The 10,642-nt window shown below is 46.1% G+C and overlaps 1 protein-coding gene across 1 annotated transcript; it reads right to left on the bottom strand.

Annotated features, from left to right (window-relative positions):
* Positions 1-5,945: 5,945 nt before the first annotated feature.
* LOC112898464 (probable pectate lyase 4) lies at positions 5,946-7,248 on the bottom strand. Its single transcript, XM_025966793.1, has 3 exons — positions 6,536-7,248; positions 6,315-6,450; positions 5,946-6,158 (listed from the first exon to the last, which is right to left on the bottom strand). Exons 1-3 carry the CDS (start codon positions 7,138-7,140, stop codon positions 5,946-5,948), a joined length of 954 nt encoding a protein of 317 aa, XP_025822578.1. The 5' UTR covers positions 7,141-7,248.
* Between the last annotated feature and the right edge of the window lie 3,394 nt (positions 7,249-10,642).

Genomic DNA, 10,642 nt, shown 5'->3' with positions numbered 1-10,642 from the left:
TTGTGAGTATGTTGTCTATCATCCCATGCTGTACCATTCATTCTTCATATCATATCAACACATGCATGATTTATGGCATCATGCTAATGCATACACTCATTCATGCATTATAGAGACCGAACCGCCGGAGAACGAAACCGCCGAGCCCAGCGAAGCTGTTGAACCCGAGCCCGATGTTGAGTACATGGTTGAGCTGGAAGAAAATCGAGGCAAGCAGCTAAGCATGTTCCTTGACCCGCTTAAATTGATTTAAATTAGTTACCCACTTGGGCATGTATGGTTATGCTATATATTGTCACACCCGATTTATAAGAACATAAACCGAGCAATCATATATGCGCCAGGATCAAGTCACGCATATATACAACAGAATCATCAAGATATCACAACACATATCTCGAAATAAAAGCGTATAAATCATAAATGTATGTCTTTATTACAACTGAATCAAGAATCAGTTCAAGGAGTGCGGAAGCGTAAAATAAATACATGAAGAACAGGGTGCCACAGGGACATCGGCTGGGAGACAAACACCTAGAAATCATCAGTCCGCTGATGTAGTCCTCCACGTCGCCTGGTACTGAGCAGCAGTCGAAGATATCCCAAAGAGAACAGAAGAGTAGAGAAGGCAAGTGTGAGTACATAAGTTGTACTCAACAAGTATAACACAAACTATGAGGCTCTACGGTTAGCTGACTCAACTACATTAGCTTTTAATCTTGGCAAATTTTATCAAAGCTATTTACTACAAGTGGATGGATTACCATAACCCAAGTTGCATAATAATTACTCAAGATTAATCATGAGTCTACTGAAAACCAAGCCAAACCACCAAAGGTAAACCCCACTAATCAGACGGAGGATCTGGGCCGCTCATAACCGTGAGCATGGCTAGTATACCAGTTTTACACTCTCGAGAGGTTGCACAACTTTACCACAAGTCGTGAGCTACGCTAGTTGTTCATCACACTTCCTTAGGTGAGATGAGTAGCAGCGCACTACGAGACCGTTACAAAGGATCACGTTAATAAGGTGTAACCGCTAAGGTTTCTGGATCGGCGACGATGGGGCCCACCTCATGGGGGTACAAGCACACAGCACAGACCAAGCCGGAGGAGCAAGGACCATTGAAGCTTACCACCCCTCTTGCCCCACAGGTAAGTTACTCCCAAACCAAAATGCCCTAATTAGTAAGTCAAGACCATCCCATTCCAGTCTTGTAGTTGCGCGTTTGTCCCAGATTGTCGCTCTATGAACCGGTCCTTATGGAGAGTGGCCAACCAAGCACTAAGCACCGTGCTGGCCCCCTCAACCATGTTTCTAATAAACATCTTTTAACGAGACGTGAGCCGCTCAAGCACATAGCACAGAGGGCCACTCTCAGAATCAAGTTGCATATGTCATTCATCAAATTTATTAAAAAGGACCATAATGTGTGAGAGCGCAGCACCTAGCACAACTAACCAGAAATGCAACCCAAGGTATTATATAGAGGATAAAATTGGCTAGAAAAATCCTTATAGGCACACAGTATTAAAATGCAGTATGAAATTGTATTTAAAGGTGATAGGATGTTCATGTTATACTTGCCTTCCTCAAAGTTCTCCTGCTGCTGCTCAAAGGGCTCTGAAGAAGGTGGCTCCTGGTACTCCTCCGGTGGCTCAACATCTACACACGATCGAAACGTCCAAGCATGGTCCACACAGGCACATACATGCAAACAAGGGCAAAAGATAAGAAACAGTACAACAATACAGTAAAACAGCACACAAACTAAGCTAAAACTATTCTACATGTTACAACGATCGCGTGAGAGCGAAAACCGCCTAAAACGGAGCTAAGACGCGAAATCTAGGGTTAAAACAGGGTCTAGGGACCTTTCTGTAAGAAAACTGAAGATTCTAGGGGTTTCTGTGCAAAAACCGAGGGCCTCAACCTAATTAAACTATAGACGCAGGGTCTAACGTGCTAAAACTCAAAGGTTGGACTGTGGACCCTAAAATTTAAAAAGCTTAGGGGCTTCGGTGCAAAGATAGGGGCTCAACTGGAATTATTTTTGAACTGGGTTGGACCGCGGGTTGATTCCCAGGAAATCCAGGGGCTCTTTAACAAAAGTGCCGGGGCGAACCGGTATCTTCTATTCTGGCCCACTGGATCTAGATCTGACGGCTCGGAGCGAAGCGGTACGCGGGATCTATTCTCACGCGCTGATCTCGGATCGAACGGCTCGGGATGAGTCGGGGAGCGCGGGCGGCGGCGGAAGACGCCAGCGACCAAATCCCACGGCGGTGCGGCTCGGGGTTCGCCGGAATTCACCAATTCTGGCGTGATCAGCACGACATGAGTAAACCACTAGGGCCTTAGCGGGGCTTGGGAGTGCTCGGGTACGCGGTTGCGACGGTGGAGGCGGGTCGGCACAGCAGAGCTCACCGGTGTGCACGCATGCATGCGGTTCTGGGCACAGGGGAGGGCGCAAACGGGGCCAAGCGTGTGCGCAGTGCGAAGACAAACCCAAACAGGGCGTTGTGGCGGCGGTGCTGAGCTACAGAGGCGCTCGCTCCGGTGGAGCAGTGGTGGTGGAGCACCGGCGTGTGTGGTCCAGCCGCAAGGGTGATCTACGACCTACCGGACCTAGTGCAATAGGAAGAGTAGGACCATGTGGTGCTCACAGAGGGCTTGGATCGACCGGAGAGGCAGCGCAGGGTGGTTGGCGATGAGATCCGAGCGGCGGAGACGGGCGGCACTCGTGGGGAAGGCTGCTGTAGGGGTCTTCCGGGCTTCTGATCCCCATGGGTCGGCTCGGGGTGTTCCTGCGGAGGTGCCATGGGGGTCAGGGGGGTCCGGGGATCGCCGGCGGCGAGAAATCGCAAGGGCGGGACGTTGCACCGGTGGCGGGTCTCGGTCAAATTCCAGCCACTGCTGGCGTAGAGATCGAGGAAGCTTCCTAGCGTCGAGGGAAAGTTACCGGGGGTTTGGCCAAGGCTGAGGTACGGCGGAGCGGCCGGTCCACGGCATGCCAGAAGGCTCGGTGTGGCGGAGCAAGGCAGTGACAGCACTGGAGCTCGATGGCGGCTGCGGGTCTTAGGGTTAGGGTCCCAGGAGGTTGGGGATCCTATTTGTAGGGCGGCGGGGCATCCTCGAAGTGTGGGCCTGGCATGGAGGGCTCGCCGGAGATCTCGGGAGCTCGGGTGCGGCCGGTGATGCGAGGGAAGAAGAAGGGAGAGGGGGAAAAGGCGCCGACGGGCGGGCCCGGCTGTCGGAGGCAGAGAGAAATGGGGTGCGGGTGAAGCTGGGCCGAGCGCGAGGGGGAGAAAGAAGTGGGCTGTGGGGAAAGGAACCGGCCCAAGAGGGAGAGAGGAGCAGGCCGGGCTGGGCTGGGATCTAGATTTGCTCTTCCCTTTCCTTCCCTTTTCTTTTCTAATCCTTTTGAAACTCAAATCTATTTGAATTCAAATGAACTTTTGAGTTCAAACCCTGTGCACTCATTCCAATAAAACATATGCACCAGCATGAATGCACAATCATGTTGTTCCTAAAATAAATTTTAATGACTTGTGTAATTTAATTTAATTAAATGCAAGCTAGGCACAATAAATCCTTAGAAAATTAATGGAGCCAAATTAAATCCCTTATAAATCTTGGAATTTTACATTAGGGTGTTACATATATTTATCTATTGCATTGTTGATCCTACTTTCTTGCATCTACCTTCCTTGTTTTATATATCCATATCCTTGCCACTTGAAGTTAGTAACTAATTAATTGATTAGATGCTTAGCCATGCTTAGAGCTGGTCTATAACTTGTAAGGAAATTTTGGAATAGGTTCACACTACTCTCACATGTTTATCCTTGATCGCACTTGTCCGATTCCGGGTAGGATCTTAAGATCGTGACGGTCGTGTTGGCTTTTGTATCGTGGTTTGGGTGGAATGGTAGGGCCTAGAGAAAGGAGTCTCGGAGGCATAGTCCGTTTGAACCGTTTAAGGACTGTCCGTGGATGACATCGGTTTTGAGCAACTTATCGTGCTACCACATATCCAATCATGGTATGAATAAACCTTTTATCTTCTTTGACTTAGTCGTTGAGGCACGGCTCTAGATGCGTGGCCAAAGGGCTATGTAGAAAGGGTTAGGAGTGCCCCCGGTAGACTTGTTGGGAACGGTTGATACGAGTACCCCCTCATCCAACGTGATTGGTTGGGTGAGCCGCATGGTCCTTGTATCGTGTGGGTAAAGTAGTACACCATTGCAAGGTTTTAATCAATTTGAATTGCTACACTCTCGCTTATGAGCAAGCTCATTGTCCCATGAACTCTTCGTAGAAGTATCATTTATGCTTGATTATGGCTCATGTAACCTTATGTTACTTTAATTGTTTATTTCATTCAAGCAACTAGAAATGTGAGGTGGGTTGGGAAAGATCATTAAATTGCTAGAGAGCTAGATGTTGGATTAGAGAGCTCATGCTTATGCAAACTTACTTAACACTAAAGCCTTTATCGTGTTGAGCCCTCGTTGCATACTCCTTGGTTATTAAATTGCGTAAGTCTTGCGAGTACCTTTTGTACTCATGTTGCTTTTTAAACTAAGTTGCAAGTGAGCCGGAAGTTGTGTTTGGGCACTTCCACCCGCCAATCCCGGTGCGGGGGAGGAGTAGGTCATTGTGGCCTCAATGGTGTCCTTGAGTAAGACGTTATTATTTAATCATGTTTTTATTAAGTTTATCCGCTGCGTAGTCGTGTCTTTTAGGAGAGCATCATAAACACTAAATTTTAAGTTTCATGTCTCTTTAATGCTATTTGGGAGCCCAAGGCTTATAAGTTGTTATTGAATATTTAATTTTAGATTTGAACCCTCCTGTATTAAACTTGTAATGTTTAATTGTCGAACCTTTAAAATGCTTAAAATTACTCTTTATGGTTCATCGGCAATATATGTAATTGTAAACGGTATGTGTATATGCTTGATCTTGGGCATATGGTGAAGTACATGCTAAAACTACCGGATTTGATATTATTTTTGGCGAACGAAGTGCCGGATGTTCATATCTTTATATGTGGGTTAACACGTGGTACGCTCTCGGATGAGCGCGTGTTAGTTCTCATCTTATTGATAATGACCAGTGATTTGCTTAAAATGGTGTCAAATTGGACGGTTGTTACGACGTTGGTGATGGAGCTCCCAAACCCTAGCCAATTCAAAATTGTATTTTGTTTTTCCCCTTCTGCTTTCACGGGAGGAGGACGACGAGTCGACGACTTCGCGGAAGGGAGGCAGTGCTGCTTATTTTGGACCAAGATGTAAATGGCACGGGTGGAAGGGTTGTTTAGCTATTTAATTTTTTTTGCTGGCGTTTTGCACAAACGCCTATCTGTAAATGGGGAAAACGCCTTCCAAGGCCTGGCTGAATGCTTAATATATTTAAGCGATTTGAGAAAAACGCTTTAATAGAGGAGGAAAGCAGGCGTCTGCTGCTAATTACGCCTGCAGCAAAACGCCTTGTAAGGCATGCTTTGCAATAGTGAAATAGTCTATCCAACCCTTCGACGACGACTTGCAGACCACAGTCAAGGTGTAGCTGATAGATGCAGTCAAACCGCGTGTCCTTCCCGGAGAAGGTGACGGAATGGCTCCCACCGCCCTAGATCGCCCTGGCGGCGCCTGGGTTCAGCGTAGCATAACGATCCATTGTAGAGCATTGCTTTGGTTGTCTTGTGGCTCCCAGCAAAGCAACTGATGCGTCTCATAGACTTGAACTGATCGAAATGCAGGAGTTAATGCTAATGTCGATCGCAAGCAATTAAAAACCCACTACACATATACTAGTACATTTTAGTGTAAAATTATCTTCTTTAATTACATGGGGCATTTTTCTATTGAAATGATTTAAGGATAACTTTGATAAAGGACGCGCGCATTGGTTGTTCACTTGTTCCCATTTCATCAGCACGCGGACCCAGCACTGCAGCTGAGAGCGCCGGCGTCCTTGGTCAGCAACCTTACTTCGTTGGCGCTGGCCGCCACGAAGGCCTGGTGCTTGTTGTAGTTCGGCCGCACCCTGCTGCCCGTTTGCTTGAAGAAGGCACCATTCTGGAAGGAGTCGCCGATGGAGGCCCAATCCCAATCCTTTCCCCCGGCCGGCATCCTTCGCGTCACCTGATAAAAGTAACCAAAAATTACAATGTATCAGAGGTTACAAAAGAAATGAAAGACCTGTAAACTACAGGAAACTATAGGATTGATTGGAAATTTCATGAAACTTTGACGGCGAAATTCTCGCTTCCAAACAGAAGTGAGCAGAAATTCAGGGACCTTCTTGTTGTCTGGCCCCGAGGCTACGAACATGTTGCCTTGGCTCTTGACGCTGGGACCCATGCTTCCTCCAATGGCATAGTGTCCCCATCCATCGTACAAGTTGTTGACTACGTGAGCGTAGCCGTGCCTAATCCTGGACAGCAATCGACATGAGGGGCACGAACATCTCTTAGAATTACACTCGCAGGAAATGCATTGCATGTTGGCAAGGTACGGACCTTGGCATGCGCTGGTTGACGTTGGGGCCGAAGCGGTTGAACGCGACGGTGACCCGCATCCGGCGGTCGGCGGCGTGGCCGTCGTCGTGGCCGAGCAGCATGACCTTGTCGTGGTTAAAGAACCAGTTGTTGGAGACGGTCACGTCCGTGGAGCCTACCGTGACGTCCAGGAGCCCGTCCTCGCACCGGGACAGGGTGTTGTGGTCGATCCAGACCTTGGTGCTGGACACCAACCGGATGGCGTCGCCGTCCATGCCACCAGCGAGCTGCACCGCGCCGCCGGGGACGACCACCTGCCCCGCGGACTGCGACCGGCAGTCGTGGATGTGCAGCCCCTGGATGATCACGTTGTTCACCTGGTAGAGCATGATGCCTGCGCCGCCCGCGATGTGCACGTCGGCCCCGCGCCCGTCGATGGCCGTAAAGCTCTTGACGAAGAGCGGCTGCGCCAGCCTGATATGCATGCCCCTCTGGAAGGTGATCCAGACCTTCCCGGCCAGCACCGTCGCGCCGTAGCGCAGGGTGCCCGGACGTGGGCGCACCGGGTCGTCGCCGGGGTCGGTGACCATGTACGCGATCACCCCGGGGCCTCGGTTCTGCCGCATCTTCCCTGCAAAGCCCACCGAGCACACGGCAAGCCTCTGCCGGTTGGCGGCCCAGTTGGGCTGCCGGCGCCAGCACCGGTCGATGATGTTGTCGCCATGGACGTTCGTCGTTGCGCCGTGGAGGACAAAAAGGAAAGCGAGGAGTAGGAATTCTTTGGAGGCCATGCTAGAGACTTTGTCAACCTCGATGCTTGATGCGCTTTGTTTGATTGAGAAAATGAGAAGACGAGGAGGACGAGAAACTTATAAGTTTTTTGCTCGCGAGATATTGGAATGTACAGGGGAGCAGGCGAGATATTGTTGAGCTGTTTAATTTACTTCAGTTATTTGTTTTAGGAGAACCGACGAATGCAAGTACCAGCGTTCGTTTGTCTTTATTTATTTACAACTCATTGTAACGGTGTTCCTTTGTGTTACCAGAAAAGTGAGGGCGAATTCCTTGGCGTGTACGAATCACGAGAGTTCCCATCTCAACGAAGCACAGCTGGAAATTAAAAATGACCTCTCATCGCGCACATTAGTACCGGAGATAATTTGATCCGGTAATAAAACTACCACAGAGCTATTTTAATACCGGATTCAAATTTGAAAGCTCTTAGAGTCATTTTAATACCGGGATAAGATGACTTGTACTAAATGTCATCTCTACTAGTTGGTGTTTTGGCCTAGTACTAAAATGGCACGGCCATTTAGTACCAGTCAATGACACCACCCGATACTACACCACCTGGTACTAAAGCGTGCCATTTAGTACCGGTCGTTGTCTTGGTCCGGTACTAAATGATCCTCTATTGGAGGCAAGCATCTCCTACCTAGTCACATGTCATGCGTAGGTAGGATGGTAAGGAAGCTACGTGCGAGGCCGGAGGTTATGGGTTCGAATCCTCACAGCCGCGCACGCGCATTTACGTGTGAAAAATTTGCGAGACATGTTGGGCGAGCCTCCTAATAGTTCATTACAATTTTTTTATTTTTTCTGAATGGCGCGTTTAGTACGGCTGTCATATGACCGGTGCTAATGCTCCTTCTAGAAGTGAAGGTTTCATTCATGAACTATAATATTAAGGCCAGAAATTTAATTATCCATGCAGACTCTGTTTCTTGCATGAGAGATGGTTTCTCCTATCCCTCTTCTTTTAATTCCCTCTCATCACATCATCAAATTATCAATATAGTATTTCCTCCGTTTCAAATTATAGGTCCGTTTGGTATTTCTAAGTGCATAATTTTACTATGCACCAAGATATACACTATGTCTAAATATACAATAAAAATTATGCACAACCTATAATTTGAAACTACTATGGAAATTAATTGATACGGAGGGTTGGGTGTTGGAATTGCCCTAACAGTGGCAAACACCATAAATGTATGCATGCATGGAATTACTAAGGGATGAACATTTAGCACGTTACCCAAACATTTAGGCAGGGAAAATTATTTTTGGTGTTTTGTATATAGTTTAATTCTTTATTGGGGAGTTACCTCAACTATTAATCTATTTGCTATTTGCACAAATAGCTTGGCGGTTCAAAAGCCTTGTATCATTGGTAATCGAGGCTGATTGCAGGACCTCCGCTTTAACCAATACTGGGTGTGGGCTGCCAGGTTCATGCCAAGTCATAAAAAATTTCATATGCTCGGCTTGGCAGCCACCTTGGGCAATCTGGACAATCAGAAACACTATATGTTTTGAAGGAAAAAAATGTCGATCTCCTAGAGATTGTATGTTTAGCTTCATCGTTCATCTCATATTGGGCAGGTTTACATCAAGCCGACGACAAAGCTGGAACTGGAAGCTGGCGCAGAGAGCTGCCCTTAGTGGAAAAAAACAAGCTTGCGGTTCCAATAGTCCATGAATGAGTCACCATGCAACATGGGTCAGTTCTATACGCGTGAATGAATGGTCAACGTATCTTTTGGTTTTCCCTGTGTGTGACTGACATTACTAGAAAAAGGCTCATTGGTAATGGACGGAGATAGCCATTCGTAATAGGCATGACCAACATTACCTAGTCATTGCATTACTAATGACTCACACTATAAAAATCGATTTGTAGCAATGTCCTATTTTTTTTCCAGGAGCGGGTGAAAATATAACCCATTCCTACAAAAAGAGTGAGGTACTGTAGCATAGCATATGACCCGCCCTTAGAAATGCATCTTTAGAGGCATCTTTAGGGGCGGGTGTCGCCATCACCCACCTCTAAAGATGGAATTCATAGGGACGGCCTTGGAAATGCATCTTTAGGGGCGGGTGACGCCATCACCCGCCCCTGAAAATGCCCATAATAATCTAGGTGCCACCCTTCTTCCTCCTCCCGATAGCAATGTGTTTTCTCGGGAGAGGTGCTGCCTGATAATTTTTAAAAACGATAAAAGGGGAAGGAAGGTTTTAAACTTGATTTCCTTCAAGTTCGGGGCTCTAGGAGGTAAGTTGATGTTAATCACATCCTTTCTAAGCGTTTTGGATAGTTTTAAGGCTCAAATGAAGCTCTCTTACCTCTAACTAGATCTAGATCTCCATGGTGTGGATTTACCATTTGGGGCTCCATTTCCATGGTGTGGATTTACCATTTGGGGCTCCATTTACCTCTATGAAGTTAAGTTATTTTAGTAGGACAACAAGATTATGTAATCATTTGAGTCCAATCTTTATGTTTTAGCCTCGCTCCTAAGTAAACAAATTCCTAGATCTATGTAGGAGAGAGAAGAAACTTTATTTTTTCTATATTTACACACACACATGTTAATTTTTCTCAACAAAATTTAGTATTTCAATAATAGGTTAGGTTTTGATTTTTTTATTTTTACATATTAAATTGACTTTTCGAATATCTATGTATATATAAAAGCATATATTTATGGCCATTTTTGGCTCTATTTGCCTTAAATTTTTAGATGAATTTATGTTATTTTAGTAGGACAATATAATCATTTGGATTCAATCTTTATGTTTTAGCCTCATTTCTAAGTAACAAATTTCCGAGATCCATGAAGGAGATAGAAGAAGATTTGAGTTTTTTTCTACATTTACACATATGCATATCTACGCATATATAAAGGTATATATTTTCAAAATTATTGAAAAGCTTGTTTTAATCCATTTAAATTATTTGTTGATGTTCAGAGATGGATAGGGTATGGATGTACAAAGCATGCTTGACTGATGCCTATTTACGTGGAGAACTTGATAAATTCATCCAAGCTGCGGAAAACCACGCAAGAAATAAGAAGACACAGAAGGTACCTTGCTTGTGCAAAACATGCAAGAATATGAGAGTATTCAGCAACACTACTACAATCAGATCGCATGTGTTTGTGGATGGTTTTATTGAGAATTACATGATCTGGATGTATCATGGAGAGAAAGCACCCCCTCCGATGGAGAATACACTCGATGAAATGATAGAGGATGTCAAGTTTGATAGACTGTTTGATACTTATAATGATTTTTGTGTGGATATTGGCGATGATGATGGTGATGGTGTCGGCTAGGGAC

This window comes from Panicum hallii, chromosome 6 (genome assembly GCF_002211085.1).
Source record: "Panicum hallii strain FIL2 chromosome 6, PHallii_v3.1, whole genome shotgun sequence".
Taxonomy (NCBI): domain Eukaryota; kingdom Viridiplantae; phylum Streptophyta; class Magnoliopsida; order Poales; family Poaceae; genus Panicum; species Panicum hallii.
Note: the sequence above shows the minus strand (reverse complement) of the source record. Positions and strands in the feature narration are given on the sequence as shown.

Bases quoted from the DNA above. Each gene is read 5' to 3' on its own strand.
- LOC112898464 (XM_025966793.1), bottom strand. From the start codon at position 7,140: ATGCGGCAGAACCGAGGCCCCGGGGTGATCGCGTACATGGTCACCGAC. The intron at 6,451-6,535 runs GTCCGTACCTTG...ATTGCTGTCCAG, and splicing joins GTCAACCAGCGCATGCCAAG to GATTAGGCACGGCTACGCTC. The intron at 6,159-6,314 runs GTCCCTGAATTT...TACTTTTATCAG, and splicing joins CGGGGCCAGACAACAAGAAG to GTGACGCGAAGGATGCCGGC.